The 19767-nt window shown below is 34.8% G+C and overlaps 1 protein-coding gene across 1 annotated transcript in view; it reads left to right on the top strand.

Annotated features, from left to right (window-relative positions):
• NRK (Nik related kinase) overlaps nucleotides 1-19767 on the top strand; it is a 134419-nt gene that overhangs the window by 79240 nt on the left and 35412 nt on the right. Inside the window, exons 10-16 of the mRNA XM_032397776.1 lie at nucleotides 4411-4489; nucleotides 5575-5750; nucleotides 7333-7396; nucleotides 7814-8990; nucleotides 10999-11106; nucleotides 14087-14154; nucleotides 16346-16440. Of these exons, the coding sequence (XP_032253667.1) occupies nucleotides 4411-4489; nucleotides 5575-5750; nucleotides 7333-7396; nucleotides 7814-8990; nucleotides 10999-11106; nucleotides 14087-14154; nucleotides 16346-16440 (1767 nt within the window). The remainder of the gene's footprint in view (nucleotides 1-4410; nucleotides 4490-5574; nucleotides 5751-7332; nucleotides 7397-7813; nucleotides 8991-10998; nucleotides 11107-14086; nucleotides 14155-16345; nucleotides 16441-19767) is intronic.

Raw genomic sequence — 19767 nt, 5'->3', positions numbered from 1 at the left:
GTCCAGCTCACCTTTGGTGCTTTCTTTGCTCCTTTTAGCCACTCCAGTGCCCTTAATTGCTCAGAAGGCTCAATTTCCTCATGTTTCTCTCTCATCTCCATCATTTAAATCATCTGTCAGAATCCTGTTCTCTCAGGACTCTGCTTTCTGATAGAAAAGTGAAATTGAAAATGTGAACTTGGATATAAATGATTGATAACCATCAAATGTATGACCCCCATAAGCAGAGCATATTTATTTCTTCAATATCTAAATCTAAAGATATAAATGATAAATGCATTCCTGGTATTGTTGGATGAGAAGTGAGGAAATGCCTGGAGTGTTTGCTGGAGGGCAGGCAAGTGGAGGTGGAATTTCTTTGCTTCTACCTTTCTAAGGAGGTCCTGTAGGTTCCCATGTTCCTACATGCTCTATCTCCACACTGTCCACCCAACAAACTTTATAAATTTGGGCTATCTTAGTACTGTCTTTCAAGGCCAATGGGAGTAATTTCAAGGGGTAGAAATAATGGTAACATGATTGTTAAGAATTCCTGGTGTCCCTTAGAATATCACAGAAGAGGCTTAGATTAAATCTGGGACAGATATGAAGGTCAGGTTGCTGCTGTCTCTCTTTTAGTGCCCTCCAAAACTACAAAGTATGTATGCTGGGTGAATAAAAAATCAATGATGGAAAAATTATTTATACCACATATATAAAATTGAAATAAGAATGGGAAGATGCATATTATTCCTCCTCATCTCTTGATTATTTGTTTTTGTGAACATACTTAGATTATATTAGATTGATCAGCAGCTTCTCCTTCTCTTTTTCTATCTCTTTCTCCTCCCCCTTCCCCTCCCCTTCCTCCTCCTCCTCTTCCTCTACCTCTCCCTCCTCTTCCTCTTCTTCTTTCTCTTCTTCTTCCTCTACTCTCTCTTAACAATATGGTATTGCATATGAGTATTGATTCATGTTTTTATTTAGAATACATGATTGCATCAAGTACTATATTTTTTCTATTGTTTCTGAATGTTCCTTACCATTTCTTTTCAAAACACTAGCTTTCTACATTTTGCAGATTTGTATTTCCTGGTTCGTCTTTATTTTGTTTCATTTTTTCACTCCAAAATATTAAATCATGGGAGAAAACTCACAGAAGGAGTGCAGAGGAGTTTTGCATGGAGTACACAAATGGCAAACTTCTTACAAAAGATGTGTAAGGACCAGGAGATTCTTAATTCACAATGAGAAAAAAAAATCGGACATACATGCCTAAATAAGTAATTGGAATGCTGCAACTTTGGTCATGAGCAACTTGAAATAGCCACACTGCTAAAATATTGGTCTTTCGCCAGCCTCCTATATTGCCTGGAGTATAAACTTTGGATGGAAATTATTGTCATTAATTTGACTGCAGAAATCCTCCAGGTTTTGATAATTATCATCTCAGAGGGGGTGGCCCTCCAAAGTGACAATTATATGATAATTGCCTCTGAGGTCCAGATAACAAAATTTCTTTCTTTCTTTGGTGAGTCTCTCCCAGAGAAGTAAAAAGAAAGGGAGAGTAACTTCTCACTGAAAGGGTGCTGTAGAGGCTCTCAGAGGAGGGAAGATCTGTACCATCCCACACCAGGACCTTCTTAAGTGCTTGGGTTCATTCTTCTTTATTTGTTTTGTTTCTTAAATTCCACATATGAGTGAAATCAAATGGTGTCTGTTTTTCTCTGATTTATTTCATTTAGCATTATACCATCTATGAAATGTATTTTTAAAGGAGGTTTGCTATTTCAAAGGAATGAAACTCTAATGGTGAAACATTTAGGCATGTTAGATATGGGATAAAGGGAGTATTTACTGAAATTCCTAAAATTAGACTATATAGAAAACGTCTACTGTTTGACATACCCATGTGCTCCATTCCTTTGTGGACTTCTCATTTCCCTAATGAAAACTTCCCTACTCTATGCTCTGACTCTTGACCCCTGGGGATGTTGTTAGTTGACTGCATGATGCTCAAATGTTAATAAATGACAATTGCTTAATATTGTACAAACCCACTTAAAATATGTTTAAAGGACAGAATCTGGTGACTGGACAGAGTAAAGGAATGAAGAGAATCAAATATGATCTTGATTATTTATTTACTTATTTATTTGAGAGAGAGTGTGTGAGAGAGAGTGTGCATGCAGATGCAAACCCATGAGTTGGGGGAGGGGGACAAATGGGGAGGGAAAGGGAGAGGGAGAGAATCTCAAACAGACTCTGCACTGAGCCTGATGCAGGGCTCAATCTCAAGACTCTGAGATCATGACCTGAGGCAAAAAAAAGAGTTGAACACTTAACTGAGCCACCCAGGCACCCCTGACTAATCTTTTCAGCTTGGGGATAATTCTGCCCTCAATTATAAACCTGTATGTCTATTAATTTATACTTATGTAATTGAAAAAACATGACATTTGAACAATTGCCTTTAAATCACTCTAATGAAATAACCCTGGGGAGTTTTTTCCTGCTATTACAAGAGGCCAGTTTGGCATTGTAGTTTTTCTGGATATGTATTTTGGAGGAGAAAGGGTGACTCTAAAGAATCATTAATATCAAATTGTCCTCACATGAATGACACACTTGTGGTATTAGATAAAATTTGTTGGTGAGGATGTGGAGAAAGCGGAGCCCTCTTGTACTGTTGGTGGAAATGCAAACTGGTACAGCCACTCTGGAAAACAGTATGGAGGTTCCTCAAAAAGTTAAAAATAGAACTACCCTATGATCCAGTAATTGCAGTACTGTGTATTTACCAAAAAACTACAAAAACATTAATTTGAGAGGATATATGCACCCCTACATTTATTGAAGCATTATTTACAATAGCCAAATTATGAAAGTGTCCATTGATAGATGAGTGGATAAAGAAGATGTGAAATGTGTATATATATATATATTCTGTATATATATGTGTGTGTGTATATATATATATATATATATATATACACATTCTGTATACACACACACACACACACACGAATATTATTCAGCCATAAAAAAAGAATGAAATCTTGCCATTTGCAACAACATGAATGGAGCTAGAGAGTATTATGCTAAATGAAATAAGTCAGTCAGAGAAAGACAAATACCGTATGATTTCACTCATATGTGGAATTTAAGAAACAAGACTAGCAAAGAGGGAGAGAGAGAGAAATCAAGAAGCAGACTCTTAACTATAGAGAACAGACTGATGGTTATCAGAGAGGAGGGTGGGTGGGACAAGGGGTGAACTAGGTGATGGGGATCAAAAAGTACACTTATCATGATGAGCACTGAGTAATGTATATAATTGTTGAATCATTATATTGTATACCCAAAAATAATATAATACTGTGTGCTAACTATACTGGAGTTAAAGTTAAAAACTTAATAAAATAAAAAAATATATATGAAGAGAAAGAGAAATTTAAAGTATGGCTCTCCTTCAGGGATTTTTTTGCACTGCCAGTTTTCTTTAATCAAAACTCAAGAGGAAATAAGTGAAGTGAGACATATTTAAATGCTTATAAGAAAGCTTATAGAAAATTCTCAGACCAACAAGGTAATGAATTTATATAGCACATAATGGAATAGGCTTTTCTTTGTATAGCTGTGTGTTTCAAAAAGTGAACGGAAGTCCTATAATTTGGCACAGACTTGAAGTGCCAGATAGGTAAAATCTTTATTATAATACCAATAACTAATATTTATTAAGTACCTACTCTATGCCAGACACTTTTACATGTAGGTTAATCCTCATGGCAACTCTTTGAAGGAATTCTTGATTTTTTTTCAGATAAAGAAGCCAAGGCACAGATAGGTTAAGTAATTTGCCCGAGTCACAAAGGAAGAACTAGGATTTGAACCCAGGTGATCTTACTCTAGAGGGTGTGTTTTAATAGTTAGTTACACTATATCTACCTCTATTCCTAGGACTTTGAGTTTCCAAAACAGATTCTTCTCATCTTTTTAGACTGCTAAATCATTCTTTATATATTATTGTGCTTAGCTACTCATTTGGTTGACTTTTTAAGCCTATAATGACATATTTCAATTTTATAAGTATAGATACCTACAACACAAAATACAGAAGAGTGTTTGTCTCTATTTTTTGTTTACTTCTCTAGATAGAAATCACCAATCATACATTTTGAAATTTTTATCCAGTGTAGTTTATTATTAATTTGCCACACCTGTCAATGGTGAAACTTGAGGATCTTATATAATGGACTGTTTGTATGAAAATGAACTTTTCCTGTAACTACATTATTTTGTATCTATTTATTCCTTAGTGTCTATTCAACATGATATGTGAAAGAACACTGAGAATCCCCTCTGGAATGAGGAGTGTGCTCTGTTGTTACCCTTCTCATTCATTCTAAACACATCTATTTTCCTTTGCAGCCCTGTGTAACCTTCAGCCTTTGGAAGCCCTCTTTGTTATTTTGCGGGAATCTGCCCCCAAAGTCAAATCCAGTGGATGGTAAAGATGAATGACTTAATCTCCTAAACACATTAACTTGCCATTTTTTATGTAGGAAATGAGTTTTAATTAATTTTGTAGTCCTGTTTCAACATCTTTTTTTGGACAGTATTTCCTAAAAACTAATACGTTAAGTGGGGGGTCTTAATGATTAGTTTTCATTAAGAGCTAGCTAGCCAACTAGACATAAGTAATACCTTCCATAGTATATTATGATGACATCACTGCCCTGGAATTAATGGCATGTTCAGTTGTTTCTCCATTAATGGCATGGACCAATAGAAATCATTTGTGACATTTCTCACTGTGCCTAGATAGGCAGTCAGTGATTGTGATATACAGCTCAGTTGTTCAGCCCATTAAACTAAACATCCACAGACCTGGAGAAGAGGATTTGTTCTCCCAGGGTGTTACAGACCAACTAACTTGGGAACCCTTTATACTGAAGCTTTTTGATTGAGTGTCAGAAGCTCTTGTTTATTATTAGTATTTATTGCTTGCCCTGCTAGAAGTGGTGGCTGTGATTTGATTGCTGACATTTTTCCTTGTGATTCAATTTAACCCTTCCCACAGATTCAGGCTTTCTGGACACTTCTGTTTTCATGAACCATTTTATAAGATTAGTTAGTCCTGGTGCTATTAACACCTTTTTTTTTTTTTTTTTTTTTTTTTGGATCATTACATTTATGACTATGTAGCTCTAAGTGCATGTAGTCAAGTGAAACATTCAGACTTCAAAGTATGACTTCTGTGGGCTGACCAATCTAGATACATGTTCTACATATATCACATTAACCGCTCCATTGCCATCCCACCAATTGACTTTTTACCACGTACATACTTCTGAACTCATTGAAGTTTCTACTACTATTTAAATGCCATTGACTCTGGCTCATCTGAGGTTTGAGTGGTATTGTATAATGTATATTGTCAAGCTGCAGGACATATGGCAGTTGAAAAGACAATTATAACTAGAGGCAATTCTCTCCAAAAATATGACCTGCAGAGTGGCATATGTGTGAGGATGGGAGAAGATATGGCAAGCCTGAGGATGCTTTTTTATCCCTTTGACTCATTTCTTTTAGGTCTCGCAAGTTCCACAATTTCATGGAAAAGTGCATGATAAAAAATTTCCTATTTCGTCCTACTTCTGCAAACATGCTTCATCACCCTTTTGTTCGGAATATAAAAAATGAAGGACACGTTGTTGAGTCATTGAAGAAGCATCTTACAGGAATCATTAAAAAGAGACAGAAAAAAGGTTGGAATATGTCAACTTTCATTTTACTAGAATGGATATTTAGATGAGAGCCGAGTTTATTCATTTTTGTCAGAAAAAATAATATTTAAGAATTAGATTAAAAGTAAAAATTCTGAGGGAGGCCTTCCATATTTAGTTTTTCCACTAATATGCCATGTGCAGTTAATTAATTCTCTCTCACCTGATCATCTGTATATATATGATTATAAATTGTCACCAATTACAACTGGCAAGTATTCATATTTATAAAAACCTTGAAAGCATCAAGAAGAATTTTGTGATGTGCCAATTTTATTTTAAGAAAACTCCTAACTAAAGAGATAAAATAAATAAAAAAGGTAACAAAATCTGTATCTTACTGTTCTTTTTTGGTTGACATTTTAATTAACTCCAATGAGATAAATAGATTTGTAATTGTCTATTGATGACTGTTAATTTTGAAGTAATTTCTGTGTACCATACTAAGTTTGTTTTATGCACTAATCTCCAAGTATAAGAAGTAATTAAAAGGACTAATTTATACAAGTAAAAGTTAGTTTCTATATATTAATGCCAAAAATGGCAGGATGGATTTTCATCAAATCCAGATTAAACTACTTAGGAAGTTTTAACTTTGTATTGTATGGCATATTCCACATTTAAATTGGGGCTCCATGGGCAGTGTTGAGAGTGGTGATATAATGGAAAAGGGGAAACTGGAAACATAGTCATTCTCAGAATAGCTACAGGATAGATTGCAGTAGAGTTTCTTCCATCTACATAACTATATGTATCCTATTTTGGAGTGAGAAGCAGCAGAAATTAATTTATTTAACCATGGGTGAAAATTCACTGGACCAGCATCACAAAAACCAGCTAGTCTCAAATGGGTGCAGGAAGACCCCATTTCTATTTGAGAATTTGCTAATTTCCAGAGTTGCAAGACTTCCAAAATATTACCTGCAGGAAAAGTCACATTTATGTGGGAATTACATAGGTGTAAATACAGTTGCCCTAAACACTTTTATTTAGGAAATTCAAAAGAACACTCTTGTTTGTAAACGTCTATATTTCAGTACAGCACAGCAGAAATGAAAGAAGCTGAACATGTTGAATGTGTTAAGTGTAAAATCCAGAATTTAGATTTTTACTTTCTCATTGGAAAGACCAATGATCCTGATCCTCATTTTCAATGATCTTCATTGAAAGGACCAAAGATAGGGTGGGCCCAAGCCATAAAGTCCTCACATCTAGATCACACACCTTTAAGCCATGTTCAACAACCATCTATAAAGTTTCTCTTGTCCCATTCTCCCTTTGTCTTTCTCAATTACTTCTCTTTAGATTGCAGCTACCAAATTGCTAAATTCCCTTTCCTGTGCCCAGAGAAATTAGTCTGTATGGAATAGCTTCACTGTGCTGCAAAAGTGGGCCTAGGAACTGGGATATTGTCCATATTACCAACCAAGTGTGATTTGAAGGGTTACCCTCTTGTCCTTGTAATTCACTTGACATCCTGAGCATTAAAGGGTAAAAATTCCTAAGGTAGATTACACTAATATCTGCTGATTTTTTGCCTTGTTTTTTTCTCTTTTATAAAAAGGAATACCTCTGATCTTTGAAAGAGAGGAAGCTATTAAGGAGCAATACACCATGAGAAGATTCAGGTGTGTTAGATAAATTACAAATATAATTTGTTGTTAGCAATTTATGTAAGACAGTTGATTCTATTCTGTTGGCATTTGACTCAGAAGAGTTTAATCCCTTCTGATGCAACAAATAACAGCTCTCTCTATATTTTCAAGAGATATTTGAATGGAAATGTTGAGGAAAGATTGTTATTACTACTCAAAGAATCTTTTAATTTCTGGCACTAGAATGACCAGGTAGATTATTAGATAATTGAGTATATTAGTAATACAAAGAATATTCCAGACATTACAGGAATGATTCAAAAAAAATTTACTGAAAATATCTTTATTGCACAAAATTTCCGTTTTTTAAAATAAAGGCATTTTCCCCAAGTGGCTTCACTCCACTGACAATTATTACTACATAGCAATCATTTGTATGTTTATTTCTAGAGGACCTTCTTGTACTCATGAGCTTCTGAGACTGCCAACCAGCAGTAGATGCAGACCACTTAGAGTTCTGCATGGAGAACCCTCTCAGCCAAGGTGGTTACCTGATCGAGAAGAGTCACAGGTCCAGGCACTTCAGCATCTACAGGGAGCAGCCAAGGTGTTCATGCCACTACAGGCTCAGGACAATGCACCTAGGCCTCTACAGGGGCAAGCCCAGGCACCTCAGCGACTACAAGGGGCAGCTCGGGTGTTTACGCCACTACAGGCTCAGGTTAAGGCTAAGGCATCTAGGCCCCTACAGATGCAGATTAAGGCACCTCCACGACTACGGAGGGCAGCCTGGATGCTCATGCCACTACAAGCTCAGGTTAAGGTACCTAAGCCTCTACAGGTACAGGCCCAGGTACCAAAAGAGCAGCAGGTTCAGGCTGCTCAGGCCCAGCCCCAGACATCAGAAGAGCCACAGGATCTGGACCAGGTACCAGAGGAATTTCAGGGGCAAGATCAGGTACCTGAACAACAACAAAGGCAGGGTCAGGCCTCTGAACAACAGCAGAGGCAGAACCAGGTACCTGAACAGCAGCTGGAGCAGAACCAGGTACCTGAACAGCCAGAGGTACAGGAACAGGCTGCTGAGCCTACCCAGGCAGAGAATGAGTCAGAGGAACCTGAGGCATTACGAGTACATGCCCAGGTGTTCCTGCCCCTACTGTCACAGAACCACCATGTGCTGTTGCCACTACATTTGGACACTCAGGTACTCATTCCAGTAGAGGGGCAAACTGAAGGGTCACTTCAAGCACAGGCCTGGGCACTAGAGCCCCCACAGGCAGTTGGCTCAGTTCAAGAACTGATAGAGGGACTATCAAGAGACTTACTTCGAGCACCAAACTCACATAACTCAAAGCCACTTGGTCCACTGCAAACCTTGATGGAAAACCTGTCTTCAAACATGTTTTACTCTCAACCAGAACAGGCACAGAAGAAAAAATCGAAAGTTTCTAGTCTAAGGCAGGCATTGGCAAAAAGATTATCACCAAAGAGGTTCCGGGCAAAGTTATCAAGGAGACCTGAAGAGCTTGAGCTCTCAGATTTAGAAGCCTGCAGGCGAAGGCGCCAGCGCAGATGGGAGGATATCTTTAATCAGCATGAGGAAGAATTGAGACAAGTTGCAAATGTAAGAGTTTCTGATATTTTTACTGAATCAAATATGCAGAGAAAACATGCTAGTACATGCTCATGTTTCCCTCTGTTAAGACCAAATGAAATCAATATTCCTTATGTGCCAGAGAAGATTAATTTAATAATTTGTACTTCAAATAAATTATCTTAAAATTTACAGATAATTATGACTAAATTTGAGAAAGAAAAATTGGCTTGAGTGATCCAGGTAATTGCTTAATATCTTTGTAGAGATATAGCTTTAATTATTAACTAATAAAGGGACACCATAAGGACATGTAAAATTACTATTTTGGATCTTTGAAAATTACTATCATAGTTCCAAATTTCAAATAGAACTCATTAAAAATAAACACAGAAAACAACTTTGGTTTTGCTCCCCAACCTCTAAGTTAATTTGTCTTTCTTCTGATAGAATACTGAACTGTGCTATTTAAGTGAATTATACTATTTTTTTTTTAAATTTCAGGATGTTTAAATCAAGGTTAAAATGAAACAGAAAAGCAGTTTCCAAAACATTTTGTATTTACCATATGTATGACTTGTCTCACTAATTTTCCACCGTTTTACATAATTAATCAATGAAATCTCTGCATAGAACATGACACGTTACAAATTCATCTCTGTACTCTTTTGAAATGCAATATGTTAATATCTTTATCTTATTTGCAAATAGTCAAAACCTCATTCTTTCAAATTCTCTAATATAAGTGAATATAATTTGGTTGGAGTTGATGAATTCAATCTGGCAGATCTAATCTGACAATGAAGGGTTTGTGGGCTTTATAAGCAAATTAATGAGGTCAATAGGATTAGGAGAGCACTTGTTTTCTAATACTTCACAACATCCATTTACATAAAGGAATCCTAAATTAAACCCTGGTATCAACATCAATTTATCTAATAATAATTAATGCAGTAATTACAAATGTATCTTGTCTGAATGTCTGGATAAGTGAATCTTTTGGCTTGTTCATTGAGCCAATTAAACTAATGTTATTTCCCTAACATATTTAACAAGTGAAGAAAGGCCCAAAAGGGGAAATGGATGTCTACTCTCAATAAAGGGGGAGATAGGAAGAGAAAGAAACCATATAGAGAAGTGGAGGTATGAGTCTAGAATGGTGATATTTGCTTGAAATTAAGGCATCTAAAATGCTAGCGACTGATTTCAATGAGGACTAGTAACAATTAAATCTAATGGGTTTTGCATTTATGAAAAAGACTTGTATGCATCCTTGCAAGACTCATAGCATTGGTAGCATGACACATACTTATTGTCATTTGGTTTTTTAAATGTACATGTGAGAAGCCATTCTAAACTGGAAGAAAAAGTCAGTAAATAATATTTACCAATCCCATGACTCTAGGATCTTGTACAGGTATTCATATCTTTGTATGTGATTTTTAAAGAAAATATAAAAAATTGATACTAACTCAAAGTCATAGATCTTTTGAATTGCCTAAAAATTTGTTAGCATTTAGAGATGTATGTGAATTCTTCAACTAACCAAAGAAAAGAAAACTCATTTTCATTACTCTCTGTGAATTGAAGAAATAATACTGATTGGCTTAAATGTAAAAACAGAAACTTTCCTAAATTCCTAGAGCTCAATTAGTGAGAAATATTTGCACTGCTGTATTATAGATCTTCCATTGCACAGGAGGACTGAACTTCATAGTTATAATTGCTTACTAAATGTGACAGTCTGGGGTTATGAGTTAAGCTTTAAACCAGATATTCTTAACCTGGGTCTAATAGATTAGCTGCAGGTGTTCAGGGATCCCCCTGAAAATATATGCAGACATGTGTGTCTATATGCAGTTAGAATCTCCTCAGATTCTAAAGGGAATCCAGAACCAAAACCTATTAGAATCTACTGGTTTAAATCAATTTTAATATTTGAAAATTATTCTAAGTTGTACATTGTGAAGATAAAGTTGCTCCTATCATTTGCATTTTAACAACAATTAAAATATTTATTATCCTTTTTGTTTCAAAGGACAAAGAAGATGAATCATCAGACAATGATGAAGTATTTCATTCAATTCAAGCTGAAGTCCAAATAGAACCATTGCAACCATACGTTCCAAATCCTAAAGGAAATGAGGTAAGTTTCTCAGTATGAGTTGCTGTGACATTAATAAGTGCCTAGAACAGTGGTTCTTAAACTTTTTGGTCTCAGGGGATCTTTATACTCTTAAACATAGAAGACCCCAAAAAACTTTTGTTTATGTGGATTGTGTCATTCAATATTTAATGAATTAGAAATTAAAATTAAAAAATTAAATATTAATTCATTTAAAAGTAAATAAAAATATTACATGTGAACATAAGAAACAAAGTTTTAATAAAAAATAAGTATTTTCCATTTTACTTAATGGAAAACAACTGGATTCTCATATCTGCTTCTGCATTCAATTTGTTGCCATATGTTTGGTTTGAAGTATATGAGTAAAACTGGCTTCTCACATATAAGTAGCTGGGAAGGGAGGATTTTCATAGCTTTTTCAGATAATTGTGGATATTCTTTGATAACACACCAAAACTGCAGAAGTGGAATTTAAAACCCTATCAGTGAAATTTTGCATATTCAGAAATATTAAAATCCATTGTTCTATTGTATGCTATGAATAGATGTTTTGCTCATGCACAATTTTGTATCTTCATACATTGGTCAGTTGGAAAACATTGGTTCAATGTGTATGTAGATCTTTCCAAATATTTACACATTTCATTATACAACATCAATAAACAGCATTTGTTAATGTCACCAATTTCATCAGAAAAATGACTGAGTATTGATAAGTCAAGTGCATGGTGACAGATAATAAATTTAAAATTTTAATTTTCACTTCAAAGCTTAATTTTATCATTGCTAACAAATAACATCAGTTGTTTTTTTCCTTGAATTGATAGGCTAACTTCATTGATTTTAAATAAAATGCCTGCCAAATACCCAAGTTGAATAATCATAGTTTGTCTTGTCAGTCATTCTTTTAAGTAAAAATATTGCCAATAAAACCTTGGGTAGTTCAGCTTGTAACACAATCACACATACCTTTTCCCTTGATTGTTCTAGGATGTAGTTTATGACAGGATCTGGGTCATTTAATATGTGATTTATTTTTTTACATTTATATGAATAATCAAGTCAGTCCTCATGTCTAGGTTGACTTCTGTTTTCACAACTATATTAACAGCATTTAGCTTAGGGTATTGGTGAGGCCCAAGTTGCAGTTTCAATTCCCATGTGGACAAGGTATTATCATCATAGCCAGCATTCTTAACAGCTAGCCATCTAAAAATTTTTTGGTCACTAAGGATGAGCGGGTTGCTGGGTGAAGAACTCAGAAATTCTTGTCTTACTAATAGTGGGTCAGGAGTCTCATTGTTGTCCTTAATCAGCACAACGGCCCTAGATCACTATATTTCTTTCTTCTAGATGCTTCAGAGTAGGCCACTATGATTTCTTTCATGGACAATTATCCTTTTTTAAATATGTTACTTCTGATACTAGCAGTCCTCTGAAGTAAATAGCAGAGTATTGCTTTATAAATACTAACCACTGGCAGAAGGAACATAAGCTGGATTGTATTATTAATTACAAGAGGCCTTATGTCTCTCTCTCTGCCTTATTAAATTATGACTTTCCTCCTACTCTCAGATAATAATTATTACCTTAAACATATGTTTTTAAGCAGGAAATATAATGAGTTGTGCCTGATTGGTTTAGAATGCATCATTTGCCTTATATATACTATTCTTACTAATCATCTTCCCATTTTTTGGACCAAATACAGCCAATTCATATCAGGTATTAGCTTTTCTTATTTTTGGCCTTTATCTTTTCTGAGTAATCCTGGTCTCTGGTTTACTAATGTCAATAAACTTTCTGAGACCAGTTTCATAAACCAAGAGGCCTAGACGGGGTCAATATGATGCCAGGTATCTGAATCAAATGTGGAAAAAGTCAGATGCTTATCGTGCATACTGCCAAACATCTGGTTACATTTGGAAGCGCTCATTTGCAAAACATGTGAACAATTAACAACATTTTTTGTTTCTTACCCATCTGTCTGTTAGAGTTTAAAGACAACCTTAATAAGTCACTACATAGAAACAGTGTAGTAAGGTTAGTGTAGTTTCTAGAAACTATAGAGTGACTTTATCACATGAAAATGCTAGATTTTTTAAAAATGTAACATGTTTAGTTTTTCTTTCTAAAGAATCTACTGTGACTGCCTCATTGAATGTCAGAATAGCCTATTTTTTGGTTAGCTAAAAGCTATTTTAAGTAGAAACCTAATGATATAAAACTAAATGAGGCAAGCCAATACTACATGGTCCTATCTACTAATGTTGGCAGAAAATAAATCTGCCCCACTGACGGATGCTGGCTCATTTTATGTGATCTTAAGTATTTTTCTATATTAGATGAATGAATAATTAATAGAAACCAAATTAATTCATTTAGAATTGAAAAAGTATTGGAACACTGATTATGACATTACAGTCCAATTGTAAAGTGAAAAAACATACTTTCTTGAAGGTGGGACACTTTTGACACTTGAGAGATTTTAATGATGTGTTGTATGTGTGTTACAACTTTTGAAAATCTAAGGTTAGCTTAAAAGGGTAAGTGAGTGAGAAGTTTGAGCTTAAATTCTGAGAAATTTGGACTTGGTATAAAAGTAATATGAAAACATAGAAAGCATTAAATTAGCAGTTGAGGGACCTACATTCTGATTATAAATATTCTTTAACTTGATGTAAAATTCTTAGAAAAGTGATTTTTCCTCTCTGAGGTACAGATTCCTCAAAAATAAAATTAGAGTGTTTGATTATATAATCTCCAGAATCTGTTATTATACTAAAATTCAAGGATACCATGAGAAATTATGGTTAAGCAGTTCTAATGTTATACTATAAGTAATTATGAAAATACAATCTAGTTATGAAAATCAGATTTTATAAGTTGGATTTTTAGTAAACTATCTTTATATGAAGAAAGGAATTTTTCCCATGAATTAATACTTCAAAAGAATTTATGAAAAAAAATTTTACCAAAGTATTTCATTGTCTTTAAGGTCCAGGAAAGATCTACTTCAGTGCCTTACAATCAGGATTGTGAACACCATGTCAAGTTCTCTTCAAAGTATGTTTCTCTGATTATTATATTCAAATTACTCACGATTTACTATTACATGGAACATTAAAGCATATTTATTTGACACTAAGTTTTGTGTAAAGTGAAAACTAAAATATTAATGAAAACATCATCACTAGTGATATTGTCAGCCTGTATTTAAAATGTTAACTGCAGTAATTCATTAACTAGATCTTTCATATTTGGACCTACTGTAGTCTCAGTATCATTTAGTTTAATAATTTGCTGATGAGGGGCGCCTGGGTGGCTCAGTCGTTAAGCGTCTGCCTTCGGCTCAGGTCGTGATCCCAGGGTCCTGGGATCGAGCCCCGCATCGGGCTCCCTGCTCAGCGGGAAGCCTGCTTCTCCCCCTGCCACTCCCCCTGCTTGTGTTCCCTCTCTCGCTGTGTCTCTCTCTTCAAATAAATAAATAAAATCTTTAAAAACAAATAATAATTTGCTGATAAGAGCCACAATTTAATAAAAGAAATGTCAATGAATTTTTTGAAAGATTTCAATTGGTACTTTATAATAAAAAGATGTGAAACTTCGTATGTATCATGTACTTCAGTTATACATTTTATCATGTAGTACATCATGAATATCATGTACTTGTACTACATGTTAAAATACACACACAATTCCTAACTTCAGAAGCTAATGCTATGGAATGGGCAAGCTTGAAATGACCTATGGGAAAAATCAAATATAAAACTCAGTATTATATCAATGATATTTTATCCTGGTAACTATATTTTTTATCTCTGTAATATTGGTGATCTTGAGTAATTTTCAAAGATCATATTTCATATTTTAGATGTTATGTGCAAAGTGTTATATTTGAAAGCTAAATAAATTTATTTATTTATTTAAAGATTTATTTTAGAGAGAGAGAAAGAGCACAAGCAGGAGAGGCAGAGGCAGAGGGAGAGAGAATCTGAAGCAGACTCCATGCTGAGCACAGAGCCTGACGTGGGGCTCAGTCTCACAACCCTGAGATCACAACCTGGGCCAAAACCAAGAGTTGGATACTTAACTGACTGTGCCACCCAGGTGCCCCTGAAAGCTAAATTTTAATGTAGATTTTCCTTGAAAATCATACCCCTTCCAACTCCAGATTATAATGGAGAGAATTTAGCCTATATTCATTCACTCAATCATTCACTAAATATTTACTGAGCACCTGCTATATTCAAGATACTGGACAATATGGTCAGACTGCATAGAGTTGATGGTATGTAGTATGTATATTACTATTTCATTATTATTTAAAGCCCCATATATTTACGTCTTTAGATTTAACTTGTGTGCAAAAATCTTAGAAAATTAGAAAGCAAGATTAGGAACTTTTGCTTTCTCTGCATTCAGTGAATAAGGTGTCATGGACCTTCTGACCATAAAGCGAGAAAACTGCTTAATTTTATGCATCTTTTTGGTATCGTGGGATATGTCTTTAATAAAATCCAATACATAAAAATTAATATTGCTGTTAAATTAGAATTGGCTATTCCCATTATAAAAAGATTTTTGAATTTATGAATAGCAAATATATTATCTTAAGTCTTTCCTGAAATTTAGGGTCATAGAAAAGACTCTTCTCTGTTCTAGGCTTAGATTAATAACCAAAGCCCTTCCTATATAGAAATTCCAAAGTGACATAGAATTCAGCAGCACCAGTCCAAAATAGCTTTCTAAATATTCCCTGAATTTGAATATTAAAAATTAAACTGTTTTATTTGTATGTCCATCTATCTAAATCAGGAATAGGATATTAAAAAATGCAAATGCCAAATCAGGATGATAATAGTGGAATATTTGATGTAACAGTAACAGCTTCTTATCTTGTTAAAATCCTCACATAGACTATTATGTTTATTACTGTATTACTAGGTATATAATAATGTCTGAATATTACCTTAAAGAAACGTTATTGAATTTTTAGAAATTAAATATGATATGTGAAGGAAACGTATACTATATGGAAGCACTTTATTTATATTTTGGAAATTGTTTCTCTGTTCTAGATAAAATAGCACATTTGAAGAAAAATGGAAATTTGAAAATATTAATTAAGCTCTACTTCTTTTTAGTTTGATATATACCCTATACCTAAAACTTTTTTGTTGGTCTTGATTTTGAGCTGTATATTCCTTTTATGAATATTAGGACATGGCATATGCTTTTCTGTCTTTTCATTTAGTGTTCCTCAGTGGTCTGTTTTGGAACAAGCTCAGAAGCCCATTGACATCAGACAAAGGAGTTCGCAAAATCCTCAGAATTGCCCAGCAGCATCAGGTGATTCAAAGCACAGAGTTTAAACAGCCAAAACACAGAGCTAATGTTTAACAGTTTATATTGCAGAAGTGAAGAAAGAACTTCAAGAAGTAATGAATCAAAAGTGTTAGGGAAGCCACATAGAATTAAGACCAAGAGGCCATTGAATTTGGCAATTAGGTGGTCAGTGGTGACCTTTGAGAAATGGAAATTAATTTTTCTAAAGTTATTTTCTTTAAGTTGTGTAGTAGTTAGAAATGTGTCTGGGGAGGTGGGGATGTCAACTTTGGTTTCTGTACCATGTGTGAAAAATATGAGAAAGGAACTTGGAAGAGGCCTTTCTAATAGGCTAAAATTTATAGACAATCCTTAAAATATTGAAATATTAGATGGAGTAGTTGTGGGCATGTGTTTTATTTATCCATTTATTTCACCACCCCAAAGTAAAATATATACAGTATTTCATAAACTTCCCTAGATGTTACAAATTGATGTTTTTACTCAAATACATGAAAAAGTAATAAAATTATAGAAAATAACTTCACAATTTGTGATATGAATTTCAAAACAAGTGTTTTATCTTATGATATGCTTTTGAGAGTTTAAATGAATTATAGATTTTTGAAATATTGAAATAAACAAAGCCAAAAGTTAGGCCTTAGACTGTAAAATCTGGCATTGTGTACTTTTAAGCAATCCAAGTAAATTCTGCAAGGGCAAAACGCCTGAATGAGTTCTCAAGTCATCTGTAAAAATGTAGAACATAGATTTTATTAAAATGTTAATAATAAAGAGGGCACATACTGCATGGAGCCCTGGGTGTTATGCGCAAGCAATGAATCATGGAACACTACATCAAAAACTAATGATGTAATGTATGGTGATTAACATAACATAATGAAAAAAAAGATATATAGGTATACTCTATCAAAATCAAATATTTCAAAGACCTGAACTTAAAAACCCCGTTCTTCTTAGGAGACTCAGATAATGGTAGAATTCTTTTAATAGTGTCCTCTCATGAAGAAATATTATCTTGTGAGAAATAAAATAAACCTGAATCAAAAGTAACTTTAAGAATATTTTCCCCAGAACCTTTCTGGTTTGGCTAGGGCTAATTTTACTAATAGTGGGCAAACACCTAAAAATTTAAGGTTTATTCATACTGCCTTTTCTGAAATAAGGAAATTCTAGATTAGGTCCCAAAGCAGTCATGAACATTGGTTAGGAGCGGGGTGAGAAGGGGATAGTTTCTGTGTAGATAATAGCTGAAGTTCTTTTCAGCTCTAAAATTATATTATTTTATTGTGTGTACCACCTAGACTATTTGAAGTTCCCATGAAATTACATACTTTATTATGCAGGAAATCAGAGCACCTTACTACAAATTTGCCTCAAAATCTCAAACACTCACCCAAACTTCTTATTTAGCCTAACAACATACACAGGGACTTGAGAAAAAAATGGTTTTCTGAAGAAAGATAATAAACTGCAAAAGTAAAATGCCAGAAGATGCAGACACAAATTGTAGAATGTGTTCCAGATAATATACTCAAAAGATAGCAGTGTTTGTAAATACATGATTTTGGGAGTTGCAGGGTCTACACCTTGGCTATATATAGCACAGTTGCAAATAAAAAAGGGATAGGATTATTTATCTTTAAAATCCAAGCACAGGGGCGCCTGGGTGGCTCAGTTGGTTAAGCGACTGCCTTCGGCTCAGGTCATGATCCTGGAGTCCCTGGATCGAGTCCCGCATCGGGCTCCCTGCTCGGCAGGGAGTCTGCTTCTCCCTCTGACCCTCCCCCCTCTCATGTGCTTGCTCTCTCTCATTCTCTCTCTCTCAAATAAATAAATAAATAAATCTTTAAAAAAAAAAAATAAAAATAAAAATAAAATCCAAGCACATAAAAAAAAAAGTAAGCAAGGATGTAAGTGCTCCTTGGTAAAGCTTTTTCTAAGTATACTCAGCCAGATCTAGTGATTTTTGAGCTTAAATATTATCACTGAATTTTAACCACAGGTGTTACTTACTGTACCATAAATCTTAATATAAAAAATCCATACTTTTAGTCCAGATACATTTGCATTTTTTAAAGATTTTTTTTTTAATTTTTAAGTAATCTCTACACCCAATGTGGGGCCTGAACTCACAACCCCAAGATCAAGAGTTGAATGTTCTACAAACTGAGCCAGCCAGGGGCCCCTAAATTTGGATTTTAAATGGAAATATTTACACTATGGAATTAAGCTGCTCATTGTGATAGCAACTAGCTAAATTAAAACTAAACTGTTGGTGGGAATGCAAGCTGGTGCAGCCACTCTGGAAAACAGTATGGAGGTTCCTCAAAAAGTTGAAAATAGAGCTATATGACCCAGCAATTGCACTACTGGGTATTTACCCCAAAGATACAAATGCAGGGATCTGAAGGGGTATGTGCACCCCGATGTTTATAACAGCAATGTCCACAGTAGTCAAACTATGGAAAGAGCCAAGATGTCCATCGACAGATGAATGGATAAAGAAGATGTGGTATATATATACAATGGAATATTATGCAGCCATCAAAAGGAATGGAATCTTGCCATTTGCAAAGACGTGGATGGAACTGGAGGGTATTATGCTGAGCGAAATAAGTCAATCAGAGAAAGACATGCATCATATGACCTCACTGATATGAGGAATTCTTAATCTCAGGAAACAAACTGAGGGTTGCTGGAGTGGTGGGGAGTGGGAGGGATGGGTGGCTGGGTGATAGACATTGGGGAGGGTATGTGCTATGGTGAGCGCTGTGAATTGTGTAAGACTGTTGAATCACAGACCTGTACCTCTGAAACAAATAATACATTATATGTTAAAAAAAAAAAAAAAGAATATAGCAGGAAGGGAAAAATAAAGGGGGGGAAATTGGAGGGGGAGACAAACCATGAGAGACTATGGACACTGAGAAACAAAGTGAGGGTTCTAGAGGGGAGGGGGTAGGGGCATGGGTTAGCCTGGTGATAGGTATTAAAGAGGGCACGTACTGAATGGAGCCCTGGGTGTTATACGCAAACAATGAATCATGGAACACTACATCAAAAACTAATGATGTAATGTATGGTGATTAACATAACATAATAAAAAAAAAACTAAACTTAAAATGTCAACCCCTCAGGCATACTGGCAATATTACAAATGCTCATTAGCCATGTGCGACTACTGGCTGGCTACTGTATTAGACATCAGATACAGAACATTTCTGTTACTGCAAAAAGTTCTAATGCACAACATCACTATAGAAAGATTCCCAGCTTTATAAAAAGGGTTAAGTTTTGTCTCTTTTCAGTTGTTTGCTTTTCAACTGT

This window comes from Phoca vitulina, unplaced genomic scaffold (genome assembly GCF_004348235.1).
Source record: "Phoca vitulina isolate PV1807 unplaced genomic scaffold, GSC_HSeal_1.0 scaffold103, whole genome shotgun sequence".
In the NCBI taxonomy this organism is placed as follows: domain Eukaryota; kingdom Metazoa; phylum Chordata; class Mammalia; order Carnivora; family Phocidae; genus Phoca; species Phoca vitulina.
This window is presented reverse-complemented; position numbering and strand designations above follow the sequence as displayed.